Source organism: Castor canadensis, chromosome 8, assembly GCF_047511655.1.
Source record: "Castor canadensis chromosome 8, mCasCan1.hap1v2, whole genome shotgun sequence".
NCBI lineage: Eukaryota > Metazoa > Chordata > Mammalia > Rodentia > Castoridae > Castor > Castor canadensis.
Genome location: NC_133393.1, coordinates 44,142,672 through 44,166,815, shown reverse-complemented (window position 1 = coordinate 44,166,815; position 24,144 = coordinate 44,142,672). Strand labels below are relative to the sequence as shown.

Here is a 24,144-nt window from a genome sequence, read left to right as displayed (position 1 = left end):
GAGCACTGCCTTAGCATGCAGGAGGTCCTGGGTTCCATTCCCAATACTGGGGAAAAACACAAGACAGTGTCACAAAGTTAACCACTTTTTATAAAGTCATCCTCCTTCTAAAAATCTTGGGAAAACTAAATTCACCTAAAAATGAGCCATAGCAACTATAAGAAAAAAATTAAAAGTGTCAGAATACCATCCTAAAAATAATGAAAGCACACCAGAGCAGCAATGCACACTTTCAAAACAAGCTAAATTGATAATAAAAATAAAATGATATAAGACAAGAAAGAACATGAATTAGAATTAGAACTCAAACATGGAGGGATAACACTTGCCAAGTTACTTTTAGATAAAAGAGGGCTGGGGGGCGGGGCGGGGTTGTAGCTCAGTGGTAGAGGGCTTGCCTAGCATGCATGAGGCCTTAGTTACAATCCTCAGCACTGCAAAAACAGAAGAAGAAAAGAAATGGTACCAGAACATATCTGAAAGAGGCCCAGTCTCACGCCCCTCTTCAGGGGAGGTCAGATACCATGTCTGTCCTTCAGATCAACATGGCTCATTTAGGGATGGCATGGATGATGCTCTCGCTTTTGGCCATATTCTCAGAGGAAGCCCAACAGGACCCCAGATTTCTCTGCCCTCATAGAGAGCAGCAGGCTCTGACATCAGCAGCTTGCCCCAACTTCCAGTGCTTCTTTACATCTTCTAACTTATCAGATACCCTACTTAAGAAAAGCCCATTCTCTCTGCCTCTTCTGGTTATTCTTCTTTCCATTTGCCTACCTGCTCCAAGGTAGAGCTCTGGAGGCCATGTAAGCTTTTTGTTTTGTTCTGTTTGGGGTGCTGGGGAATGGCACCAGCATCCCACACATACTGCACAAGAGCTCTGCCACTGAGCTACAGCCTCAGCCTTCACACATGCTTTTGCTTCATATTTTAAGAAATTATTCACATCTAGGGTAACAATGGATGGTCTTATGTTTTCAGAGCCTATTCCCATCGCTGAATTGTCATCTTTCGCCACCTCAGTGTAGGCTGGTTTCTGAGGAAATGACAAAGCTAATGCAAGCTTTGGTTTTGACTACTTTATCCCCAGTGTGTTAAGTCTGTTCTTTTGAATCCTTGCCCGTGAATCACTCCGACCTTTCTCATGCCATGATGCTGTCCTTCCAGAAGACTGTTTCATTTGCCTCTCTCTCCTTTTCCATTTTCCACACATTTTTTTCAAAGTCTCTTTGTCAAATAAATTATCTTGACCTTAGAAGGGACCATGTGATCATATTTGTTCATTTTTTTTAATTCTAAAAATAATGTTTCTTACTTTTGTTTCCTACTTTGATTTATCTTGCTGTTCTGACTGTAGCCTTTATTTATATGTGCAAATTCTTTGGGAGGGGTTATAACTTTCTAAGTTGTGAGTGTCAGAAACTCAAAAGTAGCTTAAACAAACAGCAGATCTTACTTAAAAAGTCAAATTATTGAGATGGTTCAAGGGGGCTCCAAATCAAGTTAGATCAAGGGTTGAAACAAAGTATTCAGAATCTTTCTTACCAAGTGGTCCTCCTGTGATGTCTCACTGCCCCTATTTGCCCAAATCTGGGGGTTGGGGAGGGTGGGCTGTGCTGGGCATGGGACTTCCATGGCTAGAACCAGCAAGTTAGTCTCCCCACTTTCTGCCTCTCTGGGTTGGCTTCATTCTGGTAGATTCTCCCCACATGGTGTCAGAAATGACCAGTAGTTTTGACAACTGATATTCCTGTGGGAAAAGGAATTCTTTTTCCTGATAGTTCTGACCACAATCTGATAGCTCTACCACAATCTGAGGGGAGACCTCAGATTGGTCCTGCTTGATCCGGATTCCCATCCTTCACAAACCAGGGGGCTGAAGAATGCTGACCAGACTTTCTTGGGTCACTTTGTCCCCTGGAGCAAAAGACTAGGAGCAGGTCCTGGTGGAGGGCCACTCCTCAGAGGGATGCAAAGCAGGTATGTTGCCTGCTGCAACATGGCTCCTTGTCCTACGTGGGGAGGTTGTTAGTGACATTTCCACATTTTAGATGGGGAGAGATATACATGATTTTAACCACTTGAGCAATTTAAAGTTGGAAAATACTGATTAAATTTACTTTTGGGTGAAAGGCATGATCTTAATAGCCATTTCCTGCATAAAATCTTTTTTATTTATTTGTTTGATTCTTTGAGACAGGGTCTCCCTATGTAGCACAGGCTGACCTTGAACTTGAGATCCTTCTTCCTCAGCCTCCCAAGTACTAAGATAACAGGCCCAGTATAAAAACATTTTTAAGTAATAATGTTGTTTCATTTTATTTGGACTGTACTTAGTTTGCAAAGGGATTTCTTATGTTCATCTCCTTTGATCCTTTTAAGAATCCTACAATAGAGGACTTATTCCCATGGAGCAGATGACAACATTTAAAATTAAAATACGTGATTTGTTCGAAGATAAACATTGTATATACCCAGTAAGAAATCAGAAAAAGCAGAAGAATTGAGGGGAGGGAGAATTAACACATATTATGCACTAATTTTAAATTGAACCTAGTTTTATCTTCTACCATTTATTTTTTTGGGAGCCTGGGGTTTGAACTCAGGGCCTCATGCTTGCTAGGCTGGCACTCTACCACTTGAGCCACTCTGCCTGCTCTTTTTTTGTGTGTGTGAGTATTAGATATTTTCAAGTCATGGTCTCATGAATTATTTACCAGGGCTGGCTTTGAGATTCTCTTGATCTCTGCCTCCTGAGCAGGAACCTAGTTTTATTAACTCTTAACTATTACAGTAACTGCAAGAGTTCAAAAGATGAAACAGCAAATTCTAGTTTTATTAAACTTGAATAATTGAACTCACCCAAGAACTTTCACTTTCCTACTGAGGGCCCATTTTTCCCAGAAACTTTGGCTTTTCCATTAGAGCAGAGGTACAAGAAAGAGGAAGGGAAATAATGTTCCCTGAATATCTAACTGTGGCTTTAGATTGTCTTAGTTGAGTCTTCACAAGGATCCTGTCTGATGGGGACTTAGACATTTAGCAAATGTGAAGATGGACTCAGAGGAGTTCAGCAACGTGTTCTGTTCCAAAAGTTGGAAGCAATGAAGAGTGAAGCAAGCAGGCACTCCAAACTCTTTGTGCTCACAGCTGAACTCATGCGTTCCCCTCTCTGTGTCCCTGAATTCAACACCGTGAGCTCAGACCTGCAGTTTGCTTCTCCTTCTCCCCATTACCTGTCACCCCTCATCCCTACTAATTTGGCTTTCCCTGGAGTATAGAAATTTAGGGCTCAGGCTCCAGAGTCAGAGAGAAGCAGGCTGAAATCTGGCTTCTCCATCCCCAGCCACGTGACCTGACATTTGCAGAGCTTGGTCTTCCAGAGGGGATATAGGACCCTAAAGCCCAAAGGTTGAATCCTGGCTCTGCCATGTATAAGCTGTGTGACCTTGGATAAGCTAGCTAGCTTCTGTGTCCCAGTTTCCAAACTTTATAAATGGAAAAATAATAATATTTATGTCAAATGGGTGTGGCTTTAATGAGTTAGACCAGCGCCTTGGACATATTTTGTGTTACTGTTAGTAATTGTAGTACAAGTTCAGCATGCCTCAGCTGAAATACTTGAGACCAGAAAAACTTCAGATTTTGGATTTCTTTTAGGCTATGGAACATTTACATAGATACAATTAGATACCTTAGGTATAAGACCCAAGTTTAGGCATTAATTTTGTGTGTGTGTGTGTGTGTGTGTGTGTGTATGGTACTGGGGTGTGAACCCAGGGCCTTCACCTTGAGCCACTCCACCAGTCCTTTTTTGTAATGGTTTTATTTGAGATAGGGTCTTGCAAACTATTTGCCTGGGCTGGCTTCAAACTGCAATCCTCCTGATCCCTGCCTGCTGAGTAGCTAGGATTACAGGTGTGAGCCACCAGCACCCAACATGAAATTCATTTATATTTCATATACTTCTTAAACACATAGGCTGAAGGTCATTTCCTACACTATTTTCAATAATTTTGGACATGAAGTCAAGTCTCATGGTGTTAAAATTTTCCACTTGTGGTGTCATGCTGGTGCTCAAAAATTCAAATTCAAATGGATTTCAAATTTTTGCATTAGTGATGCTCAGCTTATAATATATTTTCATCTAGAAAATGAGTATTAATTTGATAGCTGTTTATAGAGTGTCTGGATGTTGTGCTAGGTGCTGGGACATTGTAGTGAATATGACAGGCCTCCACATGGAGTATAGACATGTTCTAGAAGGGGAGACAGACAGTAGGAAGTGGAAGGTTAAGCAAGATGGTTAGAGGTTGGATATGTGCTATGAAGGAAATGTACATCCCGACACAGGAAGGGACCTTCTGTAGATCAGGCGAGCAACGGAGTCTGGCTTACATTCAGTAAACTCACACAAACTCAACTATATGCTGTTGCACGCATGATTTTATATAAGTTTATTTATTTGGGTTTTTGTTTGTTTGTTTTTGAGATAAGATCTTGCCATGTATCCCACGCTGTCCTTAAACTCAAAATCCTCCTGCCTCTGCCTCCCAAGTGCTGGGATTACAGGTGTGTACCACCATACCCAGCCTTTATGTACATTTAAATGGCCTCCATTCCAGCCAATGAATTTGAGGTCCAGAGTGAGCCAAGGATTCTGCTTATCCCCATGCTGGGGGTTGGTTTCTACTCACCAGCTAGCTGTTTCATCTGGTGCTCATTAAACAAAACACAACAAAACAAACAAACAAAAAACACCCCCAGGAATTTGGCTCTTAGGTTGTTTTCCTGTAAGACCCTGACTTTACAAAGTAACCTCCATGAGGATGTGTAAGCTGCTCTAAATATTTGCTGAATTTGCTGAACAATGTGTAACGGCCAAAGTCCGGGCACCAGTTGCTGTCTTTTTGCTTCTAGCCCAGTGTTCTTTCTCCTGTCCTCAAGGTAATGCACAGAATCACTCTTTTCTAAGAGTTGTGGGGTTTGTTTGCTTGTTTGTTTTTACTTTAAAAAGCAGACAGGTCAAAGTACTAGAGAGAGAGAGAGATAATTACTAAGGCCTGAAGTGGACAGTCTTTGAATTTTAAGTTTATCATAGAAATCTGAGCTACAATGTCAAGATTACAAAAACGGCTATTATGTTGCCAAATGTGTCGAAGTTCAAGGCTTTGCTAGTCCTTCTTGAGAAACTGTTTTCAAATGGAGAAATCTATGCTTCCCTCATACTATGGTTATCAGTTCTTGGAAGAGTCTTGGATAGCAGTTGAGTGTCAGAACCACTCGTGTTGGTGAAATTCAGAAAGTGAATAGATTCTTTGCTCGGTTCACTCTGGGGCTCTTGCTGCTGTTTGTGATCTTGACATTGAAAAGTGTATTGCCGTCTGTACACTGACACATCACAACCCTGCTTCATGCTCCCAACCCTGTCTCACGTTTCTCCTTGTGTTTTTTTGTTTGCTTTTTGACAGTACTGGGGCTTGAACTCATGCTTGCTAGGCAGGTGCTCTATCACTTCAACCACTCTACCAGCCTTTCTTTTGTGTGTTGGGAATTTTAGATATAGGGTCTCATGAACTATTTGCCCCAGCTGGCTTTGAATCATGATTCTCCTAGTCTCTGCCTCCTTAGTAGCTAGGACTAAAGGCGTGAGCCACCAGCACCTAGCTCTCCTTGTGTTTTGAATGTCTTGTCCCAAGTTTCTACCTGTATCTGCTGCCATGTCCAACTTCTATCTGCCTCCTCCTCACAAACCTACTTCTGCAGTTACTGCCATTCTTCATGGTAGCCAACTTCCCCTGCCACAGCTCCTCCCCCCACCCCCAATCTAATTGCAAATTTGCAGGATCATCCTGGGATGGAGATGGAGTGAGCTCCACCTTTCCTGTCTTCACCATTAGGCCCTTAACTCTGATCCTTGATGCTCTCCAGTAGATCATCCTTAGACCATCCTAGTGGTCTCTCCGGTCCGAGTCACCCTCTTCAAAACATTCTGTAACTCTAGATGCACTCCTCTTCCTCCTTCTCTCCCTCCCTACCTCTTTTTGGGAGTCCAGGAGATCAAACTTGGCCTTATATACAAGGCACTTTACTTCTTGAGCCACACTCCCAGTTCTTTTGCTTTTGGTTTGTTTTTCAGATAGGGTCTCCCATTTATCTAGTCCGGCCTTGGACCTTGATCTTCTTCCTTCTGCCTCCTGCAAAGCTGGGATTAAAGGCATGAACCACCAGACTTGGTCCCATACTTTTCTTCTTAAGGCATAACTTTGAGAATAACACTTCCCAATTGTAAACATTTCTGTGAATAACAGCAACTTGTTGAATCAGGAGCAGACCTTGGTTGTTATAAGGTTGGTGCTTTAATGGAATTAACTCATCATCTAATGAACCAAAATAACCTTGCTATGATTTGGGGTGATTTTTCCTCCCTGAGTTTTATAGTGGACAATTTTTAGCTTTGAAAAGCTATAGCTGAAGCAAAAGAATCTTCATTACTTTCCTAAGGAAGCATTTCTTAATGTGTTTCTCCATGATTGGTGTCCTCATGAACCTCCCTTTTTCTCACCCTCTGACCTGCACAACACATGGCATTCTTCCTTAATAGCCAGGAGTGGCAGAAGGTTTTCTTCCCCAAATACGGTGACTTCTCTTAAATATCAAGTTTCTAGAAAATGGATGAGTGGGGGTTACACTTTCAAAGCCTTTGCCCTGGAGCTCTGCACTTCCATGGCATTCATTCCCCCATTATCTTTCTCTGCAGCCAGATTGGAAAGATCAGAACTTGACCTCCTAGGATAAAACTTTGATCTTTTCTCAGTGAACTGGAGACACTCAGGTCATCCTAATGGATTTAGCTTCAGGCCAGCCCGTCTCCTCTTCTGAACATTTCCTGTTTTCATCTCCTTTTCAGCCGTCCCCTTCCTTAGCCCCAACCCTTGCAGAAGTCCTCCTCTGTTGTTCTGCCCTCTGTCCAAGCCTGAGCTCTATCCACAAGCTCTTGGGGGTCTACAGAAGGAAGACTGCTGCTTTGAACTTCAGACCTCCTCTGGTGTTCCATGTGAAAACTGTTTTCCCCAGACCCCAAAGTCCCCGAGAGTTGTCAGGTAACCTCTTGAAGAGAAACTTGCCTGGTCTTGTTCTGGGACATTGGTCTGCCTAAGCTGACCACCCTCCATCCACTTCCCAGCCTTCTTGATTTGTCTCTGCTCTGTTATCCTACCACTTTTTGGGCATCCCCTGGCAATTACTCAAGATGAGCCAAGCTTCCCAGTTTTAACTGTCCTATAAAAAGTGCCTTCTCTTTATGCTGAATTGAGAATAATCACAGCATTTCAAGATAAAAGGGGGCCATAGAAAGTCCTTAGTTCCAATCCTAATATGTATAGATTTGGAAATTGTGAGCCAGAGATATCAAATGGCTGGTTGATAGTTCTGCTTGAAGGAATGAATTCCTAGACTCTCTGTCACTTATTATACATCTTAGAATAAAGATCCTATATTTTTCTTTTAATTCCACACTATATAGATATCCCCAGTGGTATAGAGGGAGGGGATTTTAGAGGCTAGCAACACTTGTAATAATTATTATCTCTTTAAGTTCTCCCATTGCTATTTGAGTGGTGAGTAAAACCTTGTAATATATACTGAAGACCATCTGTGTAGTGGGTCTGACTCCAATGCACTCTTTTGAATTCACTGTAAAGCCATCCCATAAGTATCAATTGCTCTATCACCATGACTCAGTGGTTCACCTCCATATGAGGAAGGGTCACATAGGGTTTTTTGCACTATAGATAGATTTAGTGATGGTCTGTGTGCTTCCCCCCCACCCCATTAATGGTTTGAGTATTTCTTTCCTTTTCATACTGATCAATTAGTTAATATTCAATAATCAACAGTACTTCCCAGTAATGATTCTCAATCTTGGAGTGGGTAGGACTGATAGTATCTAGGGTGACCAATTCTTCCTGGTTTGCTTAGCACTTCTCCAGTTTTAGTTCTGAAAATTGCATGTTCTGGGAAATTCCTGAGGCCTGGGCAAGTGGAGGCACCTGGTCACCCTAAGCATCTCCCACCCTAGTCCTGCTCATGGTTCTGCCCCCAGGGCATGCCAGAATCAAGAATTAGTGCCCAAAGACATGGGACAGCACTGATCAATAAGCTGGAAAATGATAGTGGAAACCACTCATTTACATAGGCTATCACACAGTGAAGGGAAGTGGTCAAAGCTGTAATTATCAGCTGTGAGAGTCCAATCAAAGTGGACCACGACTGGGCTACTCTACATATGAGGAAAAATGTGTAGGGTTTAAGACTATCATCTAAAAGGAAGAATGGGTGAATATATAATTTGAATCAAACACTTTAACCAGTGGGAGAATCAAACACAGGGCCTATCTTGCAGGCAGATTTGTTCCAGCTTTAATTTCTAGGAAAGCAGAAGAAACACCTGTTCTGGGGGGGATTTACTCAAGAACTCTGCCCTAATAAACTGTCTAAGCTGAAGCAAGTGACAGCCTGTATGGGAAAGCAGCTGGTTGAAGACTGGGTTGGATAAACTGAAAACAAGTCAAGAATGCAGTCAGGGCTATTCAAGATAGAATTTGGAGGAAACTACCACCAATCTCTATTTTAAGACTGTTTTGTTTCCATTTCTTTGAAAATGTCCAGAAACTAATGGGATCTTCAAACTTCATATCTCTGCCAGCAACTGCGTTGTAAATACTGTCTCTGGGGGTCCAGGTGCAGTTCAGTGGTGGGTGCGTACTTAGCATGTACGAGGCCTGGGTTCAGTTCCCAGCACTGCAAACAAACTTTAGCAGTAGGAGCCATTTGGAGGAAGTTGTCATGAGAAGAGAATCCAGAAGATTATCAATATTGGACAGGAAGGTGATCTCCTCATGAATTTGCAATCCTTGGTTTTTCTTCCCCCCGCAGAGGAGACATTTGCAATTAGAAGAAGAGAGTTGCTTCAAGATAAATAGTTACCTTACCTATACTGTTTCTTGAATTTGAACTGAATATAGCCAACAATAAAATGTGGGGTTGTGGTTTCTTGTGTTTTGTTTCTGCTTTCGTGTTGGCTACTAGAATTAACATCGGGGCCAGGAACCCTGAAAGGGGAAAAACCTGCTATTCCAATGAGGCTGCTGGGGAAGTAGAGTGTGACCCCAAAACAATGAGCAGACTGGGGCAAGGGTGGATAAAATTGTAGGAGGAGAAGTCATAGAAGGCCTCTTAGACACATTTACTTTCTACCCCATGGGTGGACTTTCTCTGAGTCCTTTTGTAGTTTCGGGAACTGAAGGCACAGTGAAAGCAAAAATTTTCACAGTGCAGGGCAGTAAACTGCAAAGTCAGATTTAAATCTGGCCTTCAACTCCAAATCCAAGGTCTTCACATGCAGCGTGTGTATTTGTCTCCATCGTTAGTTTTTTGTGGGGTGCTCTGGCAGGCTGGCTCTCTGAAGAAGTAATCAGAGCGGATGCAGTTTGGATAAACAGCGCAAAAAGCTGCAAGTGGGAATGAAGGAAAAGTCCCTGTGCTGTGATAGGGGCGGGGGGGGGGGGCGGGGGGGAACAGGAGAGACTGACACTTGAGTGCTCTGGACTGTGCTTAGACATCTTCTAGGTGGCAGACTGACCCCCTCATGCACAGCTGTTCTGCATCACCAAACCTATCTAGGAAGGTGGGTGGGGTGCTTAGGGTACTTAGTGTCCTATATGAGCTGGGTTTGATAATGAGAAAGAGAGAGAGAGAGGTTTTAAACTTTGTCATGTAGCAATTATTATGTGCACAGCATTGTCCCAAGTTTTTTATGTGCTTGCTTCTTTCAGTCTCATAATCCCATGGGGTCACTCTTCCTAATATCTTCACTTTGTAGAAGAAAGGAAACCGAGGCACAGAGGGGCCTGCCATAAAGGCAGCATCTGACTTTGCCCTGACATGTCTAGGGCTGGCCAAAAGAAGTCTGTGTGCCCCTAGGTCCCTTGTTACCAGCAGCAGAAACCAGCGGTTGGTGAACACCTGGATGTATACAGGAGACTCACCGTATTCTCAGATGTTTACATGTGGCTTGGACCAAGCACAGTGAATAAATAAAATCAAAAGAGATTTCAGAGTGCGGTGGCCAGCTATAAACCCTCTAAATGCTCAGGAGGTGGAGATTAGGAAGATTGCAGTTCAAGACTCCACATCACCCAATGGCTGGGTGCGATGGTGCATGCCTCTCATCCCAGTTATATAGGGAAGCACGAATAGGAGGACAGTGGTCCAGGCTGGCCTGGGCATAAAGCTAGGTCCCATCCCCAAAATAATCAATGCAAAAAAGGACTGGTGGCATGACTCAAGTGGAAGAGTACCTGCCTTGCCAGCCCTGAGTTCAACCCTGTACTGAAAAAAAAAAAAAAGGAAATTTCAAAAACAAAAATTATAAATTCCCACATGTTCATCATGCAGCTCAGTTGATGTGAAGAAGCTCCCAGTCCGGTGTGATCCGCTGAGGGTTTCCTTGTCTTTAATTTTGTGAGACTCACCCCCCCAAAAAGCAAATGGTGCCCAAAAAGTCAGGTAAAAGTTATAGTAATCCTTCCAAACCAAAAACGCCACATAATGTGCTTGGTTGAAGTGCTAAAGTGACAATCTGAGATTTGTTGAAAGGTGGCATGTCTTTAGCAGAAATTGGGTGGCGTTCTGGGAAAAATGAATTGCACATCCACAGTGCAGCCCTGGACATTGTACCTCCTGAGCATGCTCAGTCTTCTTCAGTGGTACCCTGTATTCGAGAGACTAATGTACATGCAGGTGCTTTCGCATTCACTATCAGTGGGCGGGAGCTTCTGTTACATTCATTTTACAAAAAAGGAAACTGAGGCTCAGAGTGTAAACTACTTACCCAACTCTATAAATCCAGCATTTTGCCCTGCAATCCAGATGGCATATGTAAAAGGACCATATGTGGAGTAAATTTGATCAACATCAAATTTTCCATCATTTTATACTTCCTCATAAGGAAAGAGGCAGAAATTACAATAGATTGCAACAATCCTGAAGTTTTAAGACTTAGGCCTGGAGGAATATAACGAAAATCTAGGTGAGAGATCAGATCAGCAAACTAGGCACTGGGGTTTGAACGCAGGGCCTCAAGCAGTAGCTGCTCTCACTGCTTAAGCTATTCCACCAGCCCTTTTTTGTGAAGGGTGTTTTGGAGATAGGGGCTCCAGAACTATTTGCCCAGGCAGACTTCTAACCATGATTTTCCTGGATCTCTGCCTCTGCTAGGATTAAAGGGGTGAGCCACTGGTACCCAGCTTCTGGCCTGTTTTTATATTGCCCTCAAGCTAAGAGTGGTTCTACATTTCCAAATGGTTCAAAACAACATCAAGAGGAGACTAGTTCATGACATGAAGGATATTAAATTCAGATTTCAGTGTCCATAAAACATTTATTAGGACAAAGCTACGGCTTATTATGGCTATGCTTATGCTACAATAGCAGAGTTGAATGAATAAATGGCCCATAAGTCTAAAATATTTCCTACCTGGCCTTTTCCAGAAAAAGTGCTGCCACCTGAAGTAAATCATGTGGTGAACATATTTCCCTAGAATTTTTGAGGAAAACCTTTGTTATATTGTGAGTTCTGTAGATAACTTTTGTGCACAAAATGATTAATTAAGAAAGTTTAGGAAGCTGGGAATGTAGTTCAGTGGTAGAGTGCTTGCCCAGGATTCTGGGGTTTGATGCTCAACACCACATAAAAATATTTAAGTAGCCAGGTGCCAGTGACTCACACCTGTAATCTTAGCTACTTGGGGGGCTTAGATCAGGAGGATCTCAGTTCAAGGCCAGCCCAAGCAAACAGTTCACAATGCACCCATCTCCAAAATAACCAGAGCAAAGTGGACTGGAGATGTGACTCAAGCACCTGCTTGGCAAGTGCAAAGCCCTGAATTCAAACACACCAGTGCCACCAAAAAAAAAAAATGAGTAAACGCATTTCAGAAATGCCTTTTAAAACAGAATGTGCAGCTGGCAGAGGGCTCAAGCGGTAAGACCGCCTGCCCAGCAAGTGTGAGACCCTGAGTTCAAACTCCAGTGGTGCCCAAAAAACCGAAAAGCAATCTAAAATAGACCATGTCAATATATGTTTATCTTTTAACTCATTTATATTTCTATGTTACTTTTTTGAACTCCACTTATTTTCAAAGAAAGTCTGGCATTGTTCTAGACTTGTTTATGTTACTCTTCAAAGTTTTCAAGTCTTTTCAGACACTAGCATACATGATCTCTATAAATACTGGAGGTGTTGATCTTGTAAATTAAAAGATGAGCATTGAGCTAGATTAGTGCTGGCTATCCTGAGTCCAAGCAACATCACACAGCCGTGTCTTTTGACTGGAACCTATTTCATTCTCAGGCCATCACCTGTTGCTGACAATAGTGTAACTCGGTCTGCCAGTTCCACATCCCTCTTCTAATTTGTGACTTCTCATCTGCTTAGCTCTGAGAAAGTTCAATATGACTGTAAGTAAATGAAGAGTTAACACACCAAGTCTCTAGAGGGATTGAAAGTACCTGAGCATAAGCCAAAGCCTCAAATGCAGGCTCCATGTGTATGTATGGCTGGATGTGTGGTCATGATTTTAAAATCTGTCAGTAATTTGATAACATTTGAAAAGTTTGAAACCTTTTCTGATGAAATTTAGACTTTCTCACTAATCTTAAAATATCAGAAGAGCTAGTGGTATTAGTTCCATGATCTACCCTGGCATTAGCTACTAGCATAGAGAGGAAGCCCCTTGCTTTGGGGATCTGGGGAGCAAGTTCTCATTCCATCAGTCCCCACCCTCCTCAAAGTCCACAACACCTTGGCCAGGTATTAGCTGCACCTGCCAGTCCTGTTTTCCAGCCCTGCACCAGCTTCTTTCTTGCACTCCCTTACCTGTCCGTGTGCATGGGAGAGTCTAAATCCTGCCCACAAGGTGCCATCATTATTTTGGTTGCTTAAAGATCTTTGTTTACTTTCTGTATCTCCTTTGTGACCAAAGGATTTGAGGTTGTCAGACAGACACAACAAAAGCCTTCCTCACAGAGCAAGATGGAGTGATCCTTCTGGAGTTCTCTGTGCAGGATTTGTCCTTCTGCACGTGGCTAGAGGTGGGAAGTACTTCTGGTGTTGCATAACACAGCAGAGCAATCACACTCTAAAACAGTTCATTCCATGTTTCAGAGTAACCAGCTGAGAAATCTGAGGATTCCTAACACATAGAAATGATTCACACAGAAATAATAATTACCCTGATTTTATCATTACACATTAAATACATGTGCTGAATGGCAATACCATGCCCCATAAACCTGAGCAAATGTTAAATGTCTGTTAAAAATAAATAACTAAGCATTGCCTTGATTCAACAGCCATGAAGGTCTTGCCTTTGTTAACCCAGCTGGGGTGGAGGCAAAGACTCAAGGAAGGTTAATAAGAACTAAATCATCGTGGGGTGGGGGAAGATCCTACCAGGCTCAGAAGGTCTCCCAGAGAGCCCAGCTCTTTGTTTTAATGTTTGGGCTGGGCCAGTTATGTGCTGCTGGCTGTAGTCCTTTGTGTTGTCTTTTGTTCGTGACCATAAAGGTTATCCTGGGTATACAGAATGTCCACTTGAGGACAGTTTTCCATAGGTTAAGCCAACTAGAGTGAATGGAGCAGAAATAATGTCCTGGTTAGAAGTTAATAGCTTTGCTCTCCCAACTATTTTCTAGAAGAAAATGCCTGTTCAGTTACTGGAGACCAGACCATAAAAAAAGCATCACATTGTAATCTTGGTCTATTCATCTAAACCACTGTAAATCAGCCAGGACAACTGTAGAAGTGTTTTCTGGGTTTTTGTTGTTTTGTTTTGTTTTTATACTGCTGTCTTGATTGTGTTGCAATACTCTCATATGCAATTCGCTTTGACTAAATCATGATGAAAGATTTCTAGAGTTTGGTTTATATTGGCCTCAAAAGAACTCCTATTGTAGGATCAGGGGTGGGGCAGAGAAAATGGGAAAAACAACTGAACCACTGAACCTGTAATGCAAGACAGCCTTTTGCTTCCCTTCTTGCCTCTTACTTTCCCTCTCCTGTTTACTATAGTCCTGCTCAGAATATATTTTTCAGAAAAAGAAGCAAAGCCAAAATAGACTATCTGATTATTCTCTTCCTGTAGCCACATTTCTGGGGTGTATAATTCTTTTTCTGGGCCAAATACCCCGGGGGTGAGGCGTAACAAAGAAGGAAAAGAGTGGGGGTTTTAGTTTTCTTTCTTTCTTCTTTTTTTTTTTTTTTTTTTTTTGTGGTACTGGAGCTTGAACTCAGGGTCTACACTCCACCAGCCCTTTTTTTGTGAGGGGTATTTTCAAGACTGGTTTTGACTTGCGATCTTCCTGATCTCTGCCTCCTGAGTAGCTAGGATTACAGGCCTGAGCTACCAGTTCCCAGCAAAAGTGGGGATTTTGTTATTTTAGGTTTTTTGTGTGTATTCTTGATTTGTTTTGTTTGAGACACAGTCTTGCTATGTAGCATAGGTTGGGCTTTAACTCACCATCCTTCCACCCCAGCTTCCTGGGTGCTGGGATTATAGCTGTGAATCACTATACTCGGCTAAGAGTGGTATTTAGCCTCTAGGAATAAATCAGCCCTTTTAAAAGCCTTAAGGTAAATGTTTTTCTTTTACATGACTGAGAACAAATCAAAATGGCTGTCCATCAGCAGGGTTAGTTGGATATTTTCCAAAAGAGAAAGCAGGAGCAGTCATTACAGGCAATGCTCTTCAATACACACCCATACCCAGATTCCTGCTAAACCACAGGCCACGGCTAGCTCGCTGAATCTTCCTAACAAAGAGTGGAATGGGAGCCACTATTGACATTTCCCCCGGCAGTGGAACCGTTAGGAACTTTATCCTGATCACTGCTACTGACTTGAGGATTGGCCAAGTAGACTGGCTTCAGTATCCAGACTGGAAGCTGCAGAAGGGAGTCTCTGCATTCAGTTGGTTTCCATCCAACTGAATGACTTTGGGAAGAATATTTATATTGGCCTCAGTTTCCTCAACTGTAAAATAAAAGGCGATGTCTGCCAACTCTTTGGCAGCTCTCCAAAGTCATTATCGGTCTCATCTAATCTCACTGTATAATGTGGGTACTCATCAGCACAGTTGAGTGAGGGTAGTGTGAGGCAGGGAGGGGCATGGAGACAGCTGCATTAGGCTCCCGATATTTTCCTAATGGGAGCAGCTTCTTTAATTGCCCATGGGGGCAGGCAGGATAGCTACATAACTGCAGGGGTGAGATGGGAACAGAGCCAGCTTTGAATCCATCTGTGGCTTCTACACTGGATCTTTCAACCGCACCAGTTACTTCCCCACCCCCCAGAAGTGGCCTCACCACCAGCATCAGTCCCCGATGCCCCTCCACATCTACTGTGGGCTCACTTGCAACAGGTGAGCTGTTCGAAGCCCTGTGCAATGTCACCGGACCTGCTCTTCCTGACTCCCTGAGTCACGCTGACGGATACTTCCAGGAATTTTGCAGCAGCCAGAAGCATTTGTTCTTGCTTCAGAGTCCAGGAAGTGGAAGAGGAGGAGACTGAGAATCCTTTGAGACTTAGAAAATGACCTCAAATCTGGCGATATCCGGCTGTTAAGAGACCCAGTAGCTGGTCCCCAGCAATACTGTTTGACAGTACCACATCCACAGTTCAAGTCATCTGAAGCTCTGTGTAAATGAGAACCAGCTTGTGCTCTCTGGGAACAGTGACTATCACATTTCTCTGCAGCACCCAGAGGTGTGCTTACTTCATTACATGTCATGGACACCTACCCTTTTATTGTGAAAAGTCACCTCATCCCATGTCCCCACGGGTGTGAGTCTTAGTTCACACACGCACTGATCTGCAATGCCATACATCAGAACCCGCCTGATTTCATTCAGCAAGTCTGACCACCAAAGATGTTTTCGCTGCTGCTGTCTACTTAGACATGTTGCAAAAGTGCTTTTCCTTATCTGTGTCTGTATGCACCCAGAGGCAGAGATAACACTGATATGAGAAGAGGTAGCAAAGAAACAAGAAGGAGGAGCAGATGTCTTAATACTCCTGTGGCTTCCAAGGGCTGCTTTGCAGGTCGAGGGGCTGATCAGAAAACTAGAGTCACTTCTCATTTGCAAGGCACGGGGGACGGCGTGAGAAGAGAAGGGAGCTCAGATGGGAATAGATTGCATGGGAGGAGGGGTTGTGGGTGGGAGTGGTGCTAGAGAACGTGGGATCCGGCACTCCGGTCCCGTCCCAAGTGTAATTTGCTAAGAGCCACCGCTTGCGTTTCGTATGCAAACGAGGCGGCTTCCCCGGGGCTGGACGGCACGGGGCGGGGCGTGAGCGGCAGGGATTCTACACCTCGGGCAGCAGACCCGGGCACCGGGCAAAGCATCACATCTCAGGCCGACCCCGGGGAGGATGGCCACCGCCCTGAAGCGGAAAATACCGGAGGCTTGAAGGACCTGGAGATGGCCAGCCAGCTCCTCTGTAGAAGCTTCTGAACTTGCAGACTGACTCGAGGAGTAAATTCAGCCTCTCATCCTTGTGTTTCAGGAACTGACCATTTCTCAATCTGTGAAGAGATTCTTTTCCTCGGGAAGTGAAAAGAATGAACTTTTGGATGAATTACTTTTTTGCTTTCACTGTGCTCGGTGTGGTTATTTTTGTGATAGTTTACAATAGCCAGTTAAGCCCGCCCAAAAGTTACCAGAAGCTGAACAGTTCCAGTGAAAGCTCCTACAGAACAGATGCCTGTGATTACGCCTTAAAAAAGAAGCTGACCTTCTTGTGGGGGAAGAAGCGGCCATCACTTTTGGAAAGAGTCCCTTGCAAGGACTATCTGATCCAGAACCACTATGTCACGAGCCCCCTGTCTGAGGAAGAAGCTGCATTCCCTCTGGCCTATGTCATGGTGATCCATAAAGACTTTGATACATTTGAAAGGCTCTTTAGGGCCATCTATATGCCCCAAAATATCTACTGTGTGCACGTGGATGAAAAGGCCTCACCTGAGTTGAAACACTCTGTGTGGCAGTTACTCAACTGCTTCCCAAATGCTTTTCTGGCTTCTAAGATGGAGACTGTGGTCTATGCAGGGATCTCCAGGCTCCAGGCTGACCTCAACTGTATGAAGGACCTTGTGACCTCCAAGATCCCGTGGAAGTACCTCATCAACACCTGTGGGCAAGATTTTCCCCTGAAAACCAACAAGGAAATCATTCAGTATCTGAAAGGATTTAAAGGGAAAAATATTACCCCTGGGGTGCTGCCCCCAGCTCATGCAATTGCACGGACTAAATATGTCCATCAAGAAAATACAGGCAAAGGTGGGTTTTTTATGAAAAGAACAAATCTTTTAAAAACCACACCTCCACATCAACTGACCATCTACTTTGGCACTGCCTATGTGGCCCTTACCAGAGACTTTGTCAACTTTGTTTTGAATGACAAAAGGGCCCTTGATCTACTACAGTGGTCAAAAGACACCTATAGTCCTGATGAACATTTTTGGGTGACACTCAATAGGATTCCTGGTAGGTACCAGTTTCAATTTCCATTTCTTTTTATGGTACATTGACTTTGTTAATGGTATACTCCAGAGAACTGACTCATTTAAACTATGTGAAAAAAAATTTAAATACTTAGCAAATGATTAGTTTGGTTGCTTTTAGTGACACTCTTGTTCCAGCTCTGGTCTGAGAAATTCCGGCAGTAACTCTAGCAAAATTACCATTGATTTGCATAGCACATAGTTGCTGACTCTCCTCAGTCTTTATAATTAATACTTTTTATAGTCCTTGATAAGCACAACTGTAATACAGTGAGATTGGTGATGTTCCTTTCTGAGGGGTTATGCAGTTTGCATAAAGTTGACAGAGCTATTCGAGGTACAAGCTGTTTTAGAATCTTGGAAACTCTTTGGGTGTTCACAAATTATCACTCTGGCTAAAATGTCTCTGGTCTAAGATCTGAACAAGTGCCCAGGTTTCAGTTCATCTCTGTTTAACAAATCTAGCTTGACATTTCATTGCCTAGAGGAGTGGGTGAGGTGACGCTGAGTGGAGACATAGACAGAGATTCCAGCTGGAATCCATCCAAAGACAATTCTCACTTTTCAGTTCACAGATTTTTATTAGAAATTCCCATTTGTAGCCTTCTGTTTTTACATTCTGTGAAGACTTTTTTGTTATTTATGATGTTTTGGGAATAGGTCCCAGGTATGTGAAGACTTTTTTGTTATTTATGATGTTTTGGGAATAGGTCCCAGGTATGCCAGGGACCTATTAAAAAATGGGTTTCTCATCAAAATTTTGTTTCCCACAATCTGTGACCTGCAGTGCCTCTTTCTGGGGATGTCCCAATACACTTGTTTGCAATGTTGCACCAGTAGGGCCGGAGGTGTTAGTCCCCTGTGCCTGCCATTCTTGAAATAACTCCTGGCTCTTATATGTTGGCACATTCTTAAGTGCTGTTTGATGCTGCCTTCATATCTGAGAGTGGACTCAAAAGCAGTAAGAGATATTTAGGATCCTGATAACTCAGCATTCCTGAGAGCTAAACTAGAGTGGTAGTCACAGAAATCCATTTAGGGGCAAAAAATGGACAGGCAAGGTGGCTGGGGACAGACACATAGGCTATCCAAGAAGAGTTTATTCTCAGAGATGCTAAGTCGTCAGGACACAAAGATTTGTAGGAGGGGGAGTGAACCAACGTTTATCATGGTATAGCGAGTATTAAGCCTATTATTTATAAATGCCTATTTTAAACATGTAGATATAATGCAGGTAGCACCTGATATTGTTTCTGTTTTTGAGTTTGTGCCAGATGTTACAGTCTGCATCACAACCCTGGTTATCCTTCTATACAGATGGGAGAAATGAGGTTCAGACTGAAGCTTGATGAAGTCCAAGCTGAGATCTAATCCTGGATTTTGTGGCCTAAAGTTTGATCTGTTTATCTTGCAGTAGGAAAAGAAGTAATAATCCTTACTTCTTTCATGCATATTATAAGCAAATTCCCTGCAGAATCCTAGAAAGGAGAGACAGGATGAGAAGAGCTGTGAAAGTTAAATCCACCTGACCATTTTACCTGCAAATTTGACCTGCAAATAAGGTTAGCAGGGGCATGGAGTGTGTGTATGTGTTGGAAGACAGTGAGCACTTGAGGATTCTCAGGGCCACTGTGCTAACAAGAGTCACAGGGTGTCCTTTCTGGAACTGACTGCCACCACTCCCTACAGGCTCTGAGTTTCCTTATGTCCCCATGTGGAGCAGGTCTGGCTCCTCCTTCTCTGAGCCAGTGGACATGGGAAGTGTCCTTCAGTTAATGTTCTCAAAGGCTAAGATGTTAATCACTGTTACAGCAAAAGAAAGTAAAGAAAATGCAGTATGTTCTTCTGCCTGTTTTCCCTCTCCCCCATCCCCTTTTCTTTGTCACTGTGGTGTGTGCATTTGACTCTATTCCTCACCATGTCTTCTCAAATAACTTTCAGGATCAAGTAATTCTTAGTTAAGAAAGAGAAACAAAGTGCCCTTTTGCTCCCCACCTCCCCTCCACCCCCCTTTTTTTTAACAGTGCTGGAGATGGAACCCAAGGTCTTGGTCATGCTAGGCAAGTGGTCTACTACTGAGCTATTCCCCCAGGTCCCCATGGGCAGGTGAACACTGGTAATAAAATCAGGTACAACTTCAAGAAAAGACATTGGAGAAGAACAATGGGTCTATAAAGAACTGCACATGAACGAGATGATACAAAGATTTGTGCTGTAGCACAGTCACCATCATCTTACCATATCAAGTTGAAAATGCCACCACTGTCTAGACAATTGGACATTTCTTGGGGTATATGATTTTTCTCTTTGTTTCTGTGCTCTGCACTAGTAAGTTGGTTCAATAAGAAATATGGGAAACTAAAAAACATGAAATGTCTTGAGGCCTTTGCTTTCACACAGAGTAGAAAAGAAGTCTTTAAAAAATCTGTCTTGACTTACATTTTCAACAATGAGAACATATTTGTTTAACCTGTCATTGGTAAGAGTATTTGGGGCTTATTTCCCCCATCTCAACCCCTCAAAAAATTTTTTTTCTGAATATCTGTGTTTCTATTTAAAAATATATTTTTAAGTTGGCTTAAATAAAAATAGGAAGGGTTGGGGATAAAGCTCAGTGGTACAGCACATGCTTGGAGTGCACGAGGCCCTGGGTTCAATCCCCAGCACTAAAAATATAAAAAAGCAAAGAAAAAAATAACAAGGTTCAAAATTTTTAAAGATTGCACCCATCAGCTACTGATGTTATTGTTTCCTTGTACATTTTTCCATAAATATTTTATTGCATTTATGAACAATGACACTATCATCACAGAAAAACACAAATGAATTTTTTATAAGATCACTACAAAAAATACTCAGTAAAAGAAATGGTCCTTATTTTAGATGTCTTCTTTATTTAAATAAATCAGATGCAGGAAGCTATTTTTAATTTAAAAGCCATATATTTATTTTGAAGCATTTTGAGATGTAGGTCCAAGGAAGCAAATGAGATGTTACCAGGAGACCTTCATTCCATACTGTCCTGCAATGATGAACACCCAGAACTCTCAAGCAGGCTGGTGGAATACCTTCAACCCCTGCTTAAAGTTTTGCCACGGCTTCTCATTATCTTCCAGGTCATGATCATGCAATGTAGCTTGACCTCCTCCACCTGAACCAGTTCACTGTTCCACCCTCATCTCTTTTTATACTGTGACGCATACTCTATGTTTCAGCAACCACTTGGCCCTATATACCCTTCTGCAAATTGCATCTTTTCTTGATGGCTTTTTATGCTGTTCTGTGAGAAAAGAATGACCTTCCTACCATCTCTATCCAACCCCTGCTTATCTTTAGGGTCCTTGTTGGATGCTACTTTCTCCTTTGCCATTTCTGACCCCCTGCCAGAGCTGGTGCCCCAGCTCTGCTCCTCTATACACAAGGCCGGCACTGAATTATAATGACCTGTTAAGTAAATAGTTTCTGACCCCACCTCCCAGCATTTAATCTCCTTATGAGTAAGAAATGTGACATCCATTCCCCCTCACAACCTCCACACTGCCATTTACCCTGATTAGAGAATCTAGAACGCTGGATGGTTGGGAATTGGGTTTGGGGAAGGGCAGGAATGTGATGAATAGTTAGAGAAGATGGTAGGACCATATAAAACTGTCAACAGGGCCTGGTGGTGCACACCTCTAACCCCAGCTATTCAAGGGACTTGGGCAGGAAAATCGAAAGTTCAAGGCCAGCCTGTATAACTTACAGATATCCTATTAAAAAAGATAAAAGGTTAAAAGTGTCCTTATCTAGGGTGGGTAACAAATTTTTTTGTGTGTATGGTACTGGAGATCAAACCTGGGGCTTTTTACATGTAGTACACAAGCCTTCTACACTGAGTATATTCCCAGCCTGTGGTTTTTTGAAACAGGGTCTTGCTATGTAACCCAGGTTGGCCTCAAACTCAGGATCCTCCTGCTGTATTCTTCCAAGTGCTAGGATTATAGATCTGCACCACTATACTCAACTAGAGGGATAATTTTTGATAACAAGGATTAAAGAAACAGTAAGTAAAATGTCACATGGAAATATATATTCTACCATAGCCAGACCAATAAACGATCTCAGTCAATGAGAGAGAAAGACCATGTAGAATTAGCAAGTGTCAGAGTTCCACATGGAATGTTAATGGGACAGAGTTCTTCCTTAAAAATCCGGGTCCTGGGTAGCCAACCCGGGCCCATCATGCAGTCAGCATTAGATGCCAAGAAAAGCACCAACAGGCAGCGCATGTAGACATCCTAGTGAGTTTCTGCCTTACACCCACCTGACTTGAGTTTCTCTTATACTTGGCACTGGGTCAACCCTGCTGTTAACACCATTCCTGAGCTACTCATGGTTCGTACAGCAGCTGCGCCTGACTTAATTTCATCAAGAGTGTTCCTTAGGAAAGAAACTAAGAATATAAGACTAGGAAAGGTTAAAATGTGACAACAATAGAAAGAAACTTAAAACATCTCTCCAGGTGTAGCTCGTAACAAATGTAAACATCCAGCTATTTGGAAGGTATGTGCTCCACAGAAAGGTTAGCAGGGCCTTAAACCTGGGCGTGGCTGGATCAGTCCCAGTCTTTTTCAAAGTATGCATTGTGTTCTCTGTACATTAGCCCAAATTTAGAACTCAGTTTCTAAAGCCACAAAGGATGTATTCATTCATATATATTGTACTCCTGGCAGAATTGTAAACACTGATGGACTGGTAAGGGTCATGTCTCAATCAACATTGCCAGAACATTCAGGTCTACTTTTGTGGCCAGAAGTCCACCCACAATGGCACTTGTTTTGTTAATGTGGACATAAATTCTAGATAAAGAGGAAATTTTACAACATTTCTATCCACTGAGCAGAGTTTTAAAATGGTATCATTTTTGGATAGCCAGATAATATTAAATACACATAATAAGTGTGAACATGATTTTCAAAATATTATATTAACAATATTGACCTGTTTGACTTGTTTGACATCTAGTAAAGGGCTTTAGGCTATTCCTGGGCTAGAAGTTCAAGTAGGATCATGGGGCAGGATTTATATCTACAGTGTTCCTGGCTCTTCAGTACGTAGACTGATGAGTTTACTCAGAAAGATGTGAATGCCTGGAAGAGAAACCTTAGGTTATAGAGTATTTGCATAACCAAACCATGTAAAGCTATCACCATTCGTAGAATCATTTGTGATATTTCCAGCCACTGGCTCCAATGGAATATTTAAGCTCAGCTCCTTCAGAGGGGAACCTGCGCCCAAGCATTTATGTCCCCTACCCTTCAGAAAGAATTAGAAAACACTACTCTTCATTAATTTTTAACTCCTAATCTCTAGCACATTTTGTAAGATAAGAAAAATTAAAGTATATAAGAATATTTAAGTAAGTGTAAATACAATTATGATTGGCAAACATCCACTAAACTGGACTTAACATGAATTTAATCTTGGCAGAAAGGATTAATCTAGCTACTACTTTAGAACTGGCATGATCATTTTTCCAGCTCCATTCAACTGTTCATCATATCCTGATAATTGTATAAAACAAATCTTTTCTAGAAACAGTAGAAGTCATTTTTCAAGCAAAAACATAGTATTGTATTTCAATGACTACTTTCAACAGTAAAATATTAATTGAATATCAAAGTCATAGATGATTGATAATGTGTATATATCAATGTATATAACAAAATGATCACTACATACTCAATATGTAAATTATCTTGTCACATGAATAGGTCTACCCTATTTCTTTGGACATAATGCCAAAGCATTTCCTTATATCCCACTTGAGCTCATATTATGAAGACTTTGGAGTCAGACAAATATGGTGTAATACCTTCTGCCCCATATTTGCTAACTGGGTGACAGTGGCCTCAGTTGACACTGAGTCTGTGTAAGCACGGTGGTTATGCTTACACCTCTGTGATGCTGGGGATGATAGAGAGGTCTTTGTTCCCATGAGAAGACATGAGTATTAGTAAGATAACACGTATCATGCAGGACTTCCTGGAGCCCTGCTGCCTCAGAGTTCCCCTGACGAGCCTGTTATAGCACAGATGCCTGAGCCCCACTCAGAGTTTCTCATTCGACAGGTCTAGAGCAGGGCCCCCAGTAGTACTTCTAGCAAGTTCCCAGGTGATACTGGTGTGTTTGGGGAATGCACTTTGAGAACTACTGGCCTTGACCTTTTTTACAGACACTGACAAATTTAGATTTGCAGCAAATGTTGGTTCTGTTCACTTCCAAGAGATTCTTTTTGAGAAAAAGACAGCCAGCAGATAAAAATGGAAGTGAGTTGATATAAAGAAAAGCTTTATGGTGTCGATTGCATGTGGCAGGCTTTGTGAAGGGCACAAATGACCGATATGTGGGAAATCCTCATTGAGGAAGTATAGTTATATCAACCTGATGATGAGGCTTAGCTTTGTCTCTGTTACTGTCGTGAACTTTGTAACCCAGACCTCAGACTCCTCATCTTGTACAGTCACAGTAATGACAT

The 24,144-nt window shown here is 42.4% G+C and overlaps 1 protein-coding gene across 6 annotated transcripts in view; it reads left to right on the top strand.

The window, feature by feature from the left end:
• The window catches only part of Gcnt2 (glucosaminyl (N-acetyl) transferase 2 (I blood group)), a 72,941-nt gene that overhangs the window by 27,691 nt on the left and 21,106 nt on the right, over positions 1-24,144 (top strand). The window contains exon 2 of one of the 6 annotated variants that reach the window (XM_074082910.1): positions 16,628-17,607. The exons of 3 other annotated variants lie outside the window; for them this stretch is intronic. In XM_074082910.1, coding sequence (XP_073939011.1) covers positions 16,683-17,607 — 925 coding nt within the window. In that variant the 5' untranslated portion in view covers positions 16,628-16,682. Of the gene's footprint in view, positions 1-12,552; positions 17,608-24,144 lie in introns of those variants that run through there. 2 more of the 6 variants (XM_074082913.1, XM_074082909.1) reach the window with 2 other exon arrangements.